General features: G+C 44.7%; 1 protein-coding gene across 50 annotated transcripts in view; it reads left to right on the forward strand.

Moving 5' to 3' along the window:
* Positions 1-16,443, forward strand: part of SORBS1 (sorbin and SH3 domain containing 1) — a 221,392-nt gene that overhangs the window by 185,243 nt on the left and 19,706 nt on the right. For 35 of the 50 annotated variants that reach the window (XM_074339313.2, XM_074339314.2, XM_074339315.2 and 32 more), the window contains 7 exons: positions 327-412; positions 3,541-3,708; positions 7,687-7,733; positions 11,089-11,203; positions 11,352-11,477; positions 13,020-13,214; positions 14,708-15,469. In XM_074339313.2, coding sequence (XP_074195414.2) covers positions 327-412; positions 3,541-3,708; positions 7,687-7,733; positions 11,089-11,203; positions 11,352-11,477; positions 13,020-13,214; positions 14,708-15,469 — 1,499 coding nt within the window. The remainder of the gene's footprint in view (positions 1-326; positions 413-3,540; positions 3,709-7,686; positions 7,734-11,088; positions 11,204-11,351; positions 11,478-13,019; positions 13,215-14,707; positions 15,470-16,443) is intronic. The other 15 variants (XM_074339339.2, XM_074339341.2, XM_019724753.3 and 12 more) reach the window with 3 other exon arrangements.

The raw sequence follows: 16,443 nt of genomic DNA on the forward strand, positions 1-16,443 counted from the left end.
GTGGCCCTGTGTGTGTGTGAGTGTACAGTGTGTCCCTGTAAGATCCTGCACGCCTCTTAGTAGGGATACTTTTCAGAGAAGGTCCTCTCTTTTCGCTCACTTTTTGCCTTCTGATGAGTTTTTTTGTTGTATTATACTAATTCACAAGTAAATCCAAAAAGTGAGAGGGGGGATTTGTGTTTTTTTCCCCAGAATTTGATTATTGATCTTTGGTCTCAACGACTATAAAAACTTGATATTTAGAATGGATGAAAGGTAAAATCTTTTCTAAATCTGGTTTCCCACTAAATCTTTGCCTGTTTTGATTCTGCTTTGTTGTTTTGAAGATTCAGAATCACCAAGACATTTTATACCAGCTGATTACTTAGAATCCACAGAAGAATTTATTCGAAGACGTCATGATGATAAAGAGGTATGTGTCATCTCTAGAATCTCTTAGCTCTTGCACAGATTAAAATATGAAGGAAGTAAACATTCTAGATATCGGTCAGAGAGTTGGAAGCAAAGATTGGCATTGTCAGAAGTGGCTTCTTATATGACATAGGCTCAGTCACTCCTCTTTTAGTCCACTTTTCCAAAAAGTAGGACTGGTTTCCCCAAGGCACTCAGTTCTAAATGCCACATCGAGTCAGTACTGCTACACAGGAGATTCAGAAAGAGGGTGCCCACCCTGTAATGCTTTTTGCTCTTTCACCCCTTGCCCCAACCCTTGCCTTATTGTCTAGGAAAATCTACCCACATATTTCCCCAATACTGTTCACCATCTCTTGGCACAAAGCACAGTTCATACTTAGAAGGATGCAGTGGGAGAAAGAGGAAACTGAAAGATAATAATGACCATGATACATATTATGAAACAGTTTGAAGAAGTGGCCTTTAACTCAGAAGAAGAGAGATACACCCATAGACATTGGTAGACCCCCACCAAGAACTTCAGGATACAGACCTTGTCTTACAGCTACTGACATGTCTGTATTGCAGTCATATGACTGACGGGTTGGGAAAGGAACATATTCTGTTGGGATTTAGGAAGAGGTAGTTCTACATATCAGCTAAATGGGCAAAAATAACAAGCTTCTATTGTAATAAAGTGTTGTTATGAGGCATGCTTTCTAGATTTTGCATTCCCAGGAGAAAGGGTCCTATAGACTAAATAAGCTCCGATGCTCATTTTCCTGTAATGAATTAAGGTGGAAGAATTGCTTTGAACCTGGTGGCAGGTGGGGAAGGGTGTTCATGTCTACGCAACTCTTTTCCTTTCCCTATAAAATCTGAAGCCCTTTTTCTATGTTGTTCCGGTTTGTTGAGTGGATTCAGAGTTGAGGTGGATTTCCCTTCAGGACGTAGGGTAAGGCCGACTTTGAGGAGTGCTGGATGATAATCATTGCTGCTAGGTGGTGAGACAAAGGACAAAAAAGCCCAGGGCTCTCCTCTTCTCCAGGCTCCGTACAGACAGTATTTAATAAGACACTTGCACATGTCTGTTGGAAGAAACAAGAGGAAGCATTTGACGTATGGATTTATTTGTACTAACGAGATGGAAAACTCACATACAATAGGGTGTTCATCAGGCCACAGAACAGATTTTATGTCTAGTCACATTCACAGAGATACAAGATTCCCACCTGTGTAGGCTTGGGCTGCTATGGTGAAAGAATATGAGATTCTATCTTACTAAACCTTAGTATGAACCTTACTACCCAACATGGAAGGGTTTGTGATAGAATTCTTAACCTACCACTTGGGAGGCATATTTTACTTAGTTGGGTTAGCAGTTGATATATTAAGAGGTACATTCAGAAGGTGAGCGGCTTGTCTCCTGAATAACACTAGCTCAAAGATCCTTAAAAACTCTGTGTCCTTATCCATAGTTTTGGCTTATATGGTTGGTTAAACCATGGGAATGATGGGCTTGCTGAGTCAAGCACTGGTTCGGGAACCTTGCTCCATTCCCTGTCCACTTTCACTGATTTCTATGTCACCTTGGCCAGAGCTCCAGGGATATGGCACTCTCAGACATCAGTCCATTCCCACAGCTGCAGAGAAAACGCACTTCCCAGCTAATGGAGTACCAGTCCTGGCATTTGTCTATGCAAATTATTAACATTGATGAAAATGGCATTTCAGAAAAGGAGAATGTGTCAGTCCTGGAAGGGATCTCAGTGGCCATCTAGTCAACCCTCTTGTTTTATCCCAGAGAAGACGACAACAGAGTAGTTAGTGGCTTGCCCAGGGCCACATACCAAATTTACCTACCCAGATGCAGAGCTAGAAACCAAGGCTCTACTGTGCTTTGCAAAGCACATTCTCATGTTTTTTCTCATTTAATTTTTACAACAGCTTGCCTGAGCACTGGAAATCCTTACAGCCATTTGATGAATTGTTACTTTATTATTTGTAGACCCTGGAGAAAAATAGAAAAATTGGGCCCACCATCCTTTGGGACTAAGTGTGACGTGAGGTATTTAATTGCCTCCTGGAAGAAGACGAATGTTTTGTTGAGTGTGATTTCCTACCAGGAATGTTAATCCCAAGAATGTATATTTGGAATGGAATAGGAAGATATACTAAAGTTCTGTTTCATAGGGTCATTTCAGTAGGCAATGAGGACATTTGATAAAATGCCACATTGTTGAATTATTTGAAAAGGCTTTTAAAAATAGAAATAGATGACTATTTGCTTAATTTAGGATAGAATATTTCTTCAAAATCCAATTACCGTTATTCTTAGTTTATCTTCTGTATTTATATTCTACATCATTCCCTTAAACTCAGCTTTACTTTACCTAATGAAGAAATAGTTAAGTACAAAAAAGTACAGTAAGAAAGTAACTGATGCTCCCTGCCAGTCACATATGTAGCCTTTGGTGCTTGTTCTGAGGCCACCTAAAAACTCCCAGAGGAAGGATTGGCTGGTCTTGGAGAGGGGGGTGCCATGTTTTCTGAAATGGGCAGCTCCACTCTATCAAGCATATTAGAATAACAGACATAGAGAGCACAAAAATGACCCAATTACCATAGACCCCACAGAGTTCAAGCCCATTGCAGGTTTCATAGGCCTGATGTAGGCCCGGGAATTAGCCAGCCCCGGTCCCACCTTGGGAACACACTGTGGAAACGCATCACTGCCTAAGGGAGGCAAGGACGGCACGTCCAGCCACCTGCCCCCATCCGAGCATGCTTATAAATGCTCTGGGCGTACCCTCTGTGTCACCTGGCCTTTGCTGCCCATGTATCAGGAGGTAGGAGGCCATGGGCTGAGCCAGGGGATAGTTTGCAGACAGTGTAATTGTATGGAGCTCATCCTTCCCTGTGTCCCATCGTTCCCCGGGTTTCTCCTGTGCCGTGTGGTCTCCTTCCTTACAGAGGGTGGTTATAGCGGGAACGTAGTAGTTATGGCCATGAAGCCCCTCTGACATGTGATGCATAAAGTTTCCTCCCTATTGACCCAGCACCTTTTTCCTTAGTTGTTTTTGTTGGCAGTTTTCCAGTACCCTGGACCAGATGATTCACTGCCCATTTTATGCAATTTCATGGCAGAAACTTTTAGCGGACCAGAGACGACTTAAGCGCGAGCAAGAAGAGGCCGATATTGCAGCTCGGCGCCACACGGGCGTCATTCCAACGCACCATCAGTTTATCACTAATGAGCGCTTTGGGGACCTCCTCAATATAGACGATACGGCAAAAAGGAAATCTGGGTCAGAGGTCTGTTTTGGTCACCTCGATCTGCTGCTTGACCCAAAGCAATATTTGCTTGCCCTCAGCATTGCCCTCTGTAGGCCACATTAGTTCTCCAAACAGCATCTGTCACCTTGGCTTCCCTTAGGCTTGCTTTGGCTCCTCTGTGGCTGGTCAGTGGACATGATTCCTATCATGTCCTGTGCTCTGTATGTTCAAGCATGTCTGGCTGTGGGACCGGGATCTGCTGGCGCACACCCTTCTGCATGCCTTAGAGCATCGGCTGCCTCCATGAGTCCAGTCCCCTTCGTACTGCATCTCATCATGATACTGTGTTGCCTGTGCGTTCTGCGTAGAAACCGTATACCTTAGTCCATGTGCATTGGTAGTTGTGGTACGGAAATGACAAAATTCTTCTTTGAAGAGATGGTTTAGTGAAACTGATTTTCCGAAAGTAGCTAGCAATGCGTTGTTTACACCATGTACACCAACCCCCAAATTTAGTAACATTACTATTGAACTTGCCGAGAACAAACAACACGGCTGCTCAGTGTTATGCAGCGAGTGAATTGAATACAGTGTTCAGTAGTGCTGAAGCCTCACTGAGGAATTCTGAAACCCAAAGAGTTTTGCCGTTAGGATGAGCTATGGAGGGTGAGAGGGCTCTCTGAGAGACGTCTCATTTGTTCCCTTAATTTTGACATTTCTCAGCCGAGATTATGAAACTTAATATTATAAAACCAATGAAGAAGCACAAACCTTTAAAGTAATTTTGTTCAGGCCTTGGCTTCCTGTACTAAGTCCAACGTGTTGAAATCCTTGGGCTGGCCAAGGCTGCATCTGTGTCCGAGTTTATTTTGCCACGTGACCCTGAAGTAGCCCTGCTGAAGATGAGCTCCTTTTGGGGAAACGTGTGTGTCTGTGGCTTAGGCGGTATGGAAGTGAGTGACACCCAAAGTATATACAGTCTTATAGTCTTTCAATATAATAGTAGAGTGATATTTATTTTTCTATCTTTTGAGTGACAAAGGCAACACTGGCTAGTTGTCAATTTTTTTTTTTTTTTTAAGAAATAGAAGGTGTCTGGAAAGAAGAGATAGAGAAAAGAGGGAAGCAGATTAAAAGAAGGGAAGCTAGAGAGGGGAAGAGGACTCTAAAGTGATGGAGGAAAAGAAAATGTAAACAGAAGAAGCAGAAGTTCACAAGGTTAGTCAGTTGCAAGGGAAGGACAGCCCGTCAGCCCCCAGCACACCAGCTGCTTCTCAGAACTACGCTGTTCTGAAGGCTCCGATGATGGTTGGTCCTCACTCACAGGCCTACCTGTTTATGAGTGATGGAGAAGCTGGGAACATGCGCCGGCTCCCTAGGGCTGCATACTCACACCCATTGACAATACATGCAAATGAAAATGCAACTGGGACAGAATAACCATGGACCGAGGCAAGCAAACTGCCTAACCCACCCTTCTGGAGCAGTGATTTTCAAACTTGAGTGCATCAGAATCCCCTCGGACCTTGTTAAAATACAGATTGCTGGGCTCCACCCACAAAGTTCCTGATTCTGGTGTGGGGCCTGAGGATGTGCATTTCTAACCAGTTCCCAGGTGATGTTGATGATACCAGTTTAGGGACCCACAATTTGAAAATCACTGTCCTAGATGTTGACTGACAGACGTGAGAAAATAGACACCAGCAAGTTCCAAGTACACTGGGCTGTGCAGACATACAAGTACTTCAGTCCCATTCAGTAGACTTTGGGTGACCTCTAGTTCTGTGCAAGACCCTGTGCGGAGGTGGAAACAAGACTCAGACTGTGCCCTTGGGAAGCTGGTAGTCCAGTGGAAGAGGAACTCTGGGAACAGTTATCTATGTTGTAGGAACAGTTGTCTCGGTTTTAGTAAGTAATACAATGCTGTGGGAGCCAGAGGACTGATGGATTCAGACTCGGGGAGATAGAGGAAGGTAAAGAGAGAGACATGCATTGTATAAGCAGTGGTGACTCACGTACTATGTCTTAAGAGATCAATGGAATCAGTGTTGCTTAACTTGAGTAATGTACGTACAGATTCCCTTTAATAAAAAAAGAAATTTCACCAAACCCCTGTATTGACCTAACCCAATTTACAGATTAAATAGTAAACTACACAACTAGACAAGTTACCGATTTAACTGATAGGTCATATCCATTTTTGCCTGAATTTAGTTGCCACTCAAAGTGTGAGTATGGTGGTGTTTTGGTATAAATTTTTTAAAGTTCACACAGCCCTATAGCTGGCTGTCATGGGGTGCCCACCACTTTTATTGGAATCACTGTGAAATGTTTGTTTTACAATTTTGGTCATTTGGCCTTCTTTTATGAACTTGTTGTTTATCATTAATCCCACATCTGTTCTTTTATTACTTGCCTACGACTGTTGAAATTATGCTCTTTGGTCACAGACAGACACAAATGCAGACGTTGAAATTGTGTGGCATTGGTTATAAGGCAGTCATCCTGTTGACCTCTAACATGTATGTATATAGATAGATGGAACCATCAAATGAAAATAAAAAACTCCTGCGTTGATTTCATGGCCCTTAAGAAGATCCCTACAAGACCCCAGCTTGAAGAGCCTGGTCATATGGGGGGGGGGGTCACCGAGGGGTTAGGATCTAAAACTAAGCTTGGTGAAGTTTCTCATACCATTTTTTTTGTCACCTAGAGCATCCCATTTTCCTTTTCTACTTTGGCCATGCCCTCTAATATCGAAGAGGAAGTGTATGATTTTATTTTCATCACATTGTTTCTCTAGACCAGAAAGTCACAGCAGTTGAAGAAGTTGGATCTTCTCATGGCTGGGGTCAGAATTATATTGGCAGCTGTAAACAGCTTGCTCACATGAGTTCTCTCCTCTACCTTTCTTTAAAAAAAAAAATTAAATTAAATTAAAATAACGATTTTTAACAGTGAGGATGAATGATGTGCATGAATATGGTAGGTAAAGGTGAACTTGCTCTTTTTGCTGGAATTGGAGATGAAGAAATTCCAGGCAGAGAAGGGGGGTTAGGCAAGGCGTAGCAAATAGACTGGCCTGACTGGAATGGGAAGAGTGTAAAAAGAGATAAAGGCAGTTAGGTATGAGTGGGAGAAATTACCCAACAGCTTTAACCCACTTCAGGAATTGAGTTTGATCTGCGGGACAGTTGAGTGGCTCAGCCAACTTCAAAGCAAGGAAGTGATGTGAGGGAAGTATTCGAGGAATGTTGTTTGTGCTCCTGAGTGACAGTAGATTAGCGTGAAGAGAAGCAGAGTCAAAGGGAGCTTTGTGCCTGTAGGAACTAGAGGTCAGACAGGAGCGGGTTTGTGGAGGGGCAGGCTGAGGGACAGGGGGCATTGGCGTGACTTAATAACAGCCTTGAGGAGGACAGGGAGACGGGGGCTGAGGGTGACTTCCCGACCGGGAGCTCTGCAAGCAGAGGGCTAGCCAACAGGAATAGAAGCCTCAGAGAAAGACTGAGCTGAGGGCTCACTTTATCTGGCTTTTTGGACGATCTCACAGACCATGAGAAATATATGGAGTTGAAGATGACGTGAGAGGTGAATCAGGGTTTCATCTACTTGCAGATGGCAACTTAAGTCAGGCAAATAGATAATCTAAGAATAAGACAGTGATGAGTCCTAAACAGTAAGACTTCTGGCTAACTCTGTTTTTGTTTTGTTTTGTTCTGTTTCTTAATAGCCACGGTCAGCCTTAGGGAACTAGCACTTCAGCTTTGGGACTTTTCTGACCATCTCTTTCCCAAATCCATCCCACCTTAGGGAGAGTCGCATGCATGATATAGTTGACCAAACATCGATCTAGTGTCCTGCTAAGGTCAGAGAAGTGGAATTTTGCCCAGATTTTACACCAGAATGAACTGGTTAGATTGAATTTTTCTGCTTTGCTTTCTAGAAACTTGTAGAAATGTGTTCTTTTCATTGTATATGAATCGTGATTTTTAACTTAACATTTTTTCTTGTGTTTAGATGAGACCGGCCAGAGCCAAGTTTGACTTTAAAGCTCAGACACTGAAGTAAGTGCCACCAGTCATTTGTCATTTTAACTGCCTCTTTGAAACACAGATAGAGAAGTTGGAGAAATAACAATGATAAGAATCAATAGGTTATGGAGTTTACTATGTGCTAAGCACTGTTCAGGGTGCTTTACGCCACATTACGGTGTTACGTTGGTTACACTGTAATCCTGAGAGGTCTCTAGTGCTATTATCTCTTTGTACAAACAGGGAAACCGGTTTGAAGGACTGCAAGTTTAAGGAACTTGCCCAAGCTGGTCAGTGATGATGTCAGAATTCAAACCCAAGCATCCTGGTGCCACAGCCTGGGCTCTTTTCCACTGTGCCACCCTGCCTCATCCTATTTAGGGACTCAATTTGCTTATTTAAGTGGTGGCTCGATTTGACCCACCCTTTCTGTGGAAGGAACCAGAACCAGTCTCTAGGAAGATAGCTTTACAATATTTGCTACAATATCCGAAGAGATTAAAGGCTGGTGGGAACCTACAGGAGACCAGCATTTCTCTACGTATGTTCCTCAGAGTGCTAGCTCTGTAAACTATTTCTCAAAAAGAGTGTTCTATCGTAGAAATGAGGCTGGGGAGCACTGTATATTATGTCTTTACCTCCCCCCCCACACATTGGCATATTAATGCCTCTAGAAGTCTTTCAATGAAGAAACCTAATTAACTTATTTAACCCAGTGTTACCTAAAATTTAGTGACCAGGAAACCTTTATACAATGAAATTTGGGAAATTCTACCAATGACTGGGTTCCAGAAGGTACCTACTCACTTTATATCTAATTATGGGCTAAAATGGACCATGAGTTTTCGTTGGCAGCAATGACTAGCAGCCATGCATCATTCTGCTGCTGGGAGGTCCCATGTCTGGTGAGGAGAGGGAGAGCCCCCCATCCTCAGTCACTGGGAACTGCTGTGTGGAGGCGGCTCAGCCGTGATCTCCTCCAACACAAAACCAGGATACGGTTTCCAGAATCTAGGCACAAATCAGGTGCACCGGGTATGTTTGTAATTACTCTAGTCCTTCAGCTCAAGAGGTGGCGACATCATGTGCCAGAAAGATTATGGGTTTTAGAGTCCTGACTCTGCCACTTATTGTCTCTGTGACTGTGAGCAAGTCACTAATCTTTCCCGCCTCACATTTCCACATCTGTAAAATGAGCATTAAAATGCCTCTATGCAGAGTAGCCGAGGTAATACAGTTCAAAACATTCTGTACAATGTAGCAAAAGTCAGTAACCCCCTTTTGGAAGCAGAGACTGGATTACAAAGATATATAAACTAATGTTTAGTTTTACCTTCTTCCCTTTTTTCTTTGATTTGAGAAAGGCCCATGTAATAGTCATTGAATGGTGTTGTGTTGGTAATATTACATTTACCTAGATTTTATTTTTAAAAAGTCTTAAAACAATTTTTTTCTTTAGAGCAACTCTGTGAAATAGAACAGATGAGAAAGCTGAGGTGGACAGAACTTGTCACCATGTATCAACATTGCCAGTGCTGGACAGAGGGTTCCTTCCTCTGGACTCAGTGCTTTCATCATACCATGCTGTCTCCAAAAAACGTTAATAAAACTCTTTTAAAAGAGTAAATGGCAGGTGCATAGACTTAAGTCTTTTAAACATCTTCAGTCACTGGGTTCTATTTTTCCCCATAGTATGTCACTTAAAAAAGTGTCCTGTGGGAACACTCAATTCAACAAAGTTTAACAGGTTTCTTTCCCATAGGACTTCTCCGAGCCTCTACTGTGCTAATGGTGACACTCCAGAAAAGATCTAAAATATATATCATGTTATCGTTTTACAAACCTTGTTACCATCAGACCTTGTCATATGGTTCTTTGGGAGACGGGGGTGTGGTCCCAAGCACCCCATGGTATATCTCCTTTGGCCACGACTACAGACGTCTCACTCTCACATGAGCTGTTCTACCCATCTTAACAGTGGGGCCGTTACCGCGCCCACCTGCCTGTCCAGCTGCAAGTCGCTTAGGGTAGCAAGGGTGGCTGTGGCTGAGGTTCTTGCTGATCCCTGTGGCCATGGTTGTGAGTAACCGGGAGGGAGGACTTCAGAACACCCCCCAGGAGGGCTTTGGCAAAAATTTGCCTGAAGACGTTCCTTCTTACAGAGACAAAAGCCCTGGATCCCCTTCGTGGGCTTCTTTAGGATCAGAACCCTGTCTACAGTGTAAGACCCACAAAGGCTGCCTTGTTCTTTCATTCAGCACCGTGCTGACTTTGTGTCAAGTTTTCCAGATGTGCCCCCATTGTTTAGCCAGCATCTCTCACGTACCGTGGGACTTCCTGGCACACTGCAAAGCAGGCACACCCCCTCCAAATTACAGTCAGAGACCTTTCCAGGCTGTTGGTTTGATGCAAATGGAAAAGATCTAGGTCATCTTTTTTTTAAGTCCAAGAAAATTTCAAGTTACAATTTTCGTTCTCCTTTTAAGTTTTCATTTTGTTTGTAAGTTATCTTTTTGTCTCCTTTTTTTCCCCCAAAAGGAATCCTGATTAGAGGTTAACACCGTTGTTATTGAGGCAAACAAAGGGATGGATGTGGAAAAGTTGAAAAAAGGCATGAAGAACACTTTTCTTTCCAAGATCCCTTTATGTTGAAAAGGAAGTGAATTAACATTTGCCAGGAGTTAACTGTATGACACACACCATGCTGGGTGTTTTCTTTGTAGTTTGTTGCTGAGTTCAACAACTCTGAGTTAATTCCTATTTTGATAATACCTCAGATATTAAGTGTTCTGCCCAAGGATTCAGAGCTAGTCAATGGTATAACTAGATTTGACCCCAGATCTGCCTGATTTCAGAGCCTTTCTACTGCATGATGATGGATGGATGGTGAAATATGTGAGTGGATGGATGGAATGATAGAAGATACTAATAGGAGAAATAATTGGAGAGTAACTGAAAGCAATGAAGCATGCCTTGCCAGGGCAGAGAAGAGGGTAGTGAAAGCAGTGAAAGTATCTAGAAGGAAATGTCTTTCACCATTTAAGGAACATCAGTTAAGACTACCGAGTGCATTGCTATGCGTTACATGAATAATCTGAGCATAAGCCGGCATTCGCAAAACAAACGTGGAGAAAAACCACAACAAAATGAGCACTTTTGAGTGCTAGTCAGTTTAAAAGTTAACATCCATCCCGCAGAAGGCTGGAACAATGCCAGGTGTGATGTAATTTCCTGCATAGTGGGGTTCTCACTTCCAAATATGGAGCCTCCTCTTGTGTAATTTTCTCCCTTTGACCCCACTCGAGGTCTCCTTTTGTTAAAAAAGTGTGTGTCTTTAATCTTACACATATTGAAACATCTGCTAAAATGCACGCCCCTCTGTTGACAGGGAGCTTCCTCTGCAGAAGGGAGACATTGTTTACATTTACAAGCAGATCGACCAGAACTGGTATGAAGGCGAGCACCACGGCCGGGTGGGCATCTTCCCACGCACCTACATCGAGGTACCGCAGCTCCTTTTTTCTGAGGAAAAGCCCGGTGCTGCCCAAAGCAACATTTATTTACCGCGAACTTGTGTGTTGTTTCCTCCTCTCCTCTCATGTTCCCACCCACTTTCTTCTCTTTTCTCTTTCACCTCTTTTCCTTTCTCAGCTGCTTCCGCCTGCCGAGAAGGCTCAGCCCAAAAAGTTGACACCGCTGCAGGTTTTGGAATATGGAGAAGCTATTGCTAAGTTTAACTTTAATGGTGATACGCAAGTAGAAATGTCCTTCAGAAAGGTAAGCCGCCCGCTCATCCCCTGCTTCGGGGTCTGTTGGATGGTACTGTGGCAATGCTATCGGTACTCCTTAGAGATGGGCCCAATCGAGGATGGCACTAAGGGCGTGTGGAGAATTTTCTGAGGTGAAGCATTTTAAAAATAAATCCTAGGATAGTGTCAGGGTTCAACTACATTGATTTCACTGCTTAAAGGCAGTATTTCCGGAATCTTAGACAGCTTTTGTAAACTGTATTCAACCAACATTCATTGAGCAACTAATGATGGCATAAGCACTGGGTAGGCGACTAAGTTTTACACCACAGTGATGTGGCCTGGGAGAGAAAAGCAAGTCCTTTGACACCAGAAGAAGTTTGAAACACTTTGTAGCCAAAAGTCATGGGTTCTCAGCTGTGTGGCTGTTGGGGAATTAGGTATTTTTTCCGAGCCACCATTTCCTCACGTAGATTAATATAACAAGATGAAGATAAGAGGCCCTCATAGGCTGTTGCACGAGGATTAAATAAAACAACATATGTGACGTTCCCAGCGTGACACATGGCATCTAGTCGGTGCCCAGTAAGCAGGAGAGACCAGTGTTATCATTATCATTGCCTTCGAGGAGCTGAGTGTGCTTATTTTGAACTCAGTTAAGCTGTGCAGAGACACCGTCCTTCCCAGGAATTCAGACACTCTCTTCACACATCGGTATCCTCTGGCTTGCTAAAGTTATTAAAATTACTAATGTTATTGAGGATTGAGAGAAGTGAGCATGTGCCTTAGATAAAGATGAGGCCCCTTCTAGAAAGAGAAACACTGGAAGCAACCCAATTGCCTAACATTGGGAAACCACTAATGAAGTCACTGTATGTATTACGTGCAGTAGAACATCCCACAGTGGTCCTTTAGGCTGTGCGACACTGTTAAAAATGTTGAACTATATTTCTTGATAAAGAAGTAGGCTCACGATGTGATTAAGTATAAAAAAGCAAGTTGGAAAAAGGAAATACAGTGCATACTCAATTTTTATAGGAAAATATGTGCAGGTCTAATTCACGTGTATAGAATTCAATCTGGGAAGTACATGTATCAAAATATGAACAGTAGTTACCCCCAGTGCTAATATTATGGGTAATGATTATTTTCTGCTTTATGTTTACTTGTGCTTTAATTTTTCTATCACGATATAGGAACAAAATAAAATTATAAAAAGAAAGAAAAAAAGAGAATCCCCCCAAAACCTTTGCCTTAGAGAACTTTGGATATCTGTTTTACATTAAATGAGTCAAAAGCACTACACTTACCTACTAGCTTGGGGGAATAAATCTGACCTTCTCCTTTGCTGAAATATGTAAAGACCAAGCTTAACTCCCAAGCACCCAGGTAGATTTACTGCTGTTAGCTTCTCTATCCCAGTGATATTCCTTCCATCCAGGTTAGCAAGGAAGGTTATTCTGAGCAAAGAATGTGATAAGTAAGGCAGGAGAGCAGAGGGTGCAGGCAGAGGCCTCAGGCACGCTGAGGCATGATGGGACAAGAAGGTTTGCCTTGCCGTGTCTTACAGGGTGAGAGGATCACGCTGCTTCGACAGGTGGATGAGAACTGGTACGAAGGGAGGATCCCAGGGACTTCCCGGCAAGGCATCTTCCCCATCACCTATGTGGACGTGATCAAAAGGCCACTGGTGAAAAACCCGGTGGATTACATCGACTTGCCTTTCTCCTCCTCCCCAAGTCGTAGTGCCACCGCGAGTCCACAGGTACCTAAGCTTCTCGTCACTGCTTTTCACACTCAGCATGACAGACCCACAGTGCTGATGGCACGCAGCCCCTCAGGGGTGGTTCTTCGGCACGGTGATTAAGAATCATCCTCAGTAATGCAGGGTGTACACACAGGCGTCTGTTTTCATGCATTCAAATGGCATTTTTCATCCACTTGGTTGGAAAAATATTATCTCGGGAAAAGGAAGACCTTAAGGTGATTGCTCTGGAAATAACATGACTAAGGAAAGAGAAAGGAGAGCCTTTATCAGTTGGTCTAAAACTCTGTACTGGGAGCATCCCATCCTAGGTAAAGCTGGTGGTCTGGGTACTACCACTGTATCATACGTACCATGGCCCATTATGGTTCTCTTAGTCGTCTTGTTGGTCAAGGCTGGCCTGCAGAAGATAAAAATCCAGAGTATTCTTTGCAAGCAGAAACCAGCTTGGAAAAGGGACTTAGAGCATCTCTGTGTACACTGGGCTGAAAAGAAGTAAGTTTATAATAAAAGGTTTGCCTTCCTGAACATTAATTATGAGCAAGCTTGTTTTAAAATATAAATTATTCGAAACCCATCCCTGCTTTCCCAAAGTGAACAAAAAATTAGGACCTTAGACTCAGGAGAGGCATGGTGGGATGACTTGCTGTGAAAGAGTCTGGCCAGACTGCCATTGTAAGTTGTAGGGAGGATGGCCAGAAGAAGGAAAGCCGGACCAGGGATCCAGGATGACACGAGGATGGTACCTTTTTTCTCTCATCCTCTAATCATTTCCTCCTCTTCCAACTGCTCGTCGCTGACCCCAGGACATGGTTCTTGGCAGAAAGCATTAGACAGGCTGACCCAGGCTTCCTGCACAGCAAGATCCATATCCTGTGATCTCATGGGGAAAAGGTGTGACACTGGCACAGGGGATTCTGCTTTGTAATAATATGGGGAACTCAACTAGATTTTTTTGCCTGACTATAGCCAAGTGTGACTGTAAAACAAAATGACTGCTGTGCTCATACTCTTCTCCGGAAGGCTCCTTGCTGAGCACCCCCAAGGGAGAATAAAAGCCCAAGGAAAGGCCATGGCAGTGGCAGGCCACTGTTTTTCCCTCGTGGTTCTGAGTCAAGGCTTTGGTTACAGAGGTGGTGGGTGGGACAGGGTGGGGAGCTTCCAGTGTGTCCCTTTGAAAGTCTGATTCTGCAAACCAGGCAGGCACCATGTGTAACTGCCCTGATGGGACCGTTTCTCCCATCTATACACTAGTTGCTTCTCTTATCCCCCGCCTGCCTGCACACACGCCTGCAGACACACACCCACATCCCAGTTTCTCTCCAGACCTCACCATATGATTTCCTTTCGGACACCAGAGTGTCCCACTCGCTCTGTGCATTTCATTCCTCTCTATATGTCCCTTGTGATTATTTTCCTCCTTTCTTCTTTATGCTGACCCTTGTACCTTTCCTTCTTTCTTTTGTTTTCCTCTCTCTCCTTTTCTTTTTAAGTTTCCCAGTCACAGCAAGCTCATCATGCCAGCCCCCTCATCCCTGCCTCACCCCCACCGAGCCCTGTCCCCTGAGTTGCATGCTGTCACCTCTGAATGGATCTCACTGACTGTAGGCGTCCCAGGCAGGCATCTGGCCCTGACCCCACCCCTGCCTCCTCTTCCGGAGGCTTCTGTCTACAACACTGACTACTTTGCCTTGTTGGCAAGGCCCAGCCCCTCCCTGCCCCTCAGACTCCCCCATTCAAGTTGGTCCACCGCACGCTCGGTGGGCTCCCCACTGGCCCTACTTCCCCCGCACAAAGCCTACTCCCTGGCACCTGGTACCCAGGCGTCCCTTCACATCAACGGAGACAGTAGTATCCACATGCCACCTTCAGGTATCCGCCAGGACAGCTTCTCCCGGCCGCTGCTTGGGAGCTCTGACAGGGTCATCTCGGAGCTTAGCGATGCCTTTAGCAGCCAGGGTAAGCAGCAGCCATGGCGAGAAGAAAGCAGACAGTATGAGAGGAGAGCAGAGAGCGAGGCAGGTGAGAGATACCCTGGTGGACCCAAGATTTCTAAGAAGAGCTGCCTGAAGCCTTCAGACGTGGTCAGGTGCCTGAGCACCGAACAGAGACTCTCAGATCTCCACAGTCCAGAGGAGAGCCAGCCCAGCAAGCCCCCGGGTAGCCCTTTTCCGGGAAGGGAGGCTGAGCAGACAGAGCTGCATAGAGGTGGCGAGCAGGCTCAGAGGAAGGCTGCTCGGAGTGGTGTGAGCCAGGTAGGCCTGCAGCATGACGTGTGTGCCTTGGCGTCTGAGTTGGCAGGGTGGGCCAGACGTCTCCCCTACGGTCCATCTACTGAGGCCGCGTGGATGCCGGTGAGACCCACTTGCTTGCCTTGGGAGCAAAAATATCACCCAGGAGGGAACAGAGGGGTCATCGATTAAGGTGTCAGGGCTGGGGACAGTTGGAGGCAAAAGACAAGCTCTATTCTGGCCTCGAGGTAATTCAAAATTTACCCCCGCTTTGGGTACTTCCTGGCCTGGTGCAAGAGCCCCTGCTCGTGCCCTGGAGAGCATCTCAGTTTTGCTCAGACTAGCACAGCTGACAGCACCAGGCTTCAGTTTGGCTCAGCATGGTCCTGTCTGATGGGAGACATACCTTGTTTCCATCACCCGTAGCTCTGTGCCAGTGCTCAGCTCCGTCAGGTCCTCGTCCTGTCTCGTGTTTGTGTGGGTACCTGGTGCCTTTGTTCACTGATGAACAAATGCATTCTGGTTCTGGGAGGAACATGCTGGCCCAGTGCTGGGGCCCTCGGAGTTATGGGGTCCTTGAATCGGCATGGCAGGTTTTTAGCTGACTGTCCCATCTTTTCACTGGGTCAGCTACAGAGATTTCAGGTGGCCTTAGGGTGTTTTGAGAGCCAAAAAATTGGGAGAGGGGAAGAGATGAAAAATCAGATCATGATTCTCATTTTGCTGTGCTGTTTAATACCCCCAAAGTCAAAGACTTTGGGCAGCTTCTCCAAAGGAGCCAGGTTTGAATTCCTGCTCACTTCCTACTGTCTAGTGACTTGGGAGTTACTTTCCCTCTCTGGGCCTCAGTTTCTTCATCTGTAAAATGGAGATAATAATACCTATCTCATGGAGCAGTTGAGAGGATTCCACAAAGTAATGCATGAGAAGTGCTAAGTCCAGGGGTTGAGAGTGGAACATGGGCAGCACTTTGTAAACGGAAGCTGTTCACTTTGGGT

The sequence above is a fragment of the Rhinolophus sinicus genome, chromosome 15, assembly GCF_057876585.1.
Source record: "Rhinolophus sinicus isolate RSI-liver-muscle chromosome 15, RSI-T2T, whole genome shotgun sequence".
NCBI lineage: Eukaryota > Metazoa > Chordata > Mammalia > Chiroptera > Rhinolophidae > Rhinolophus > Rhinolophus sinicus.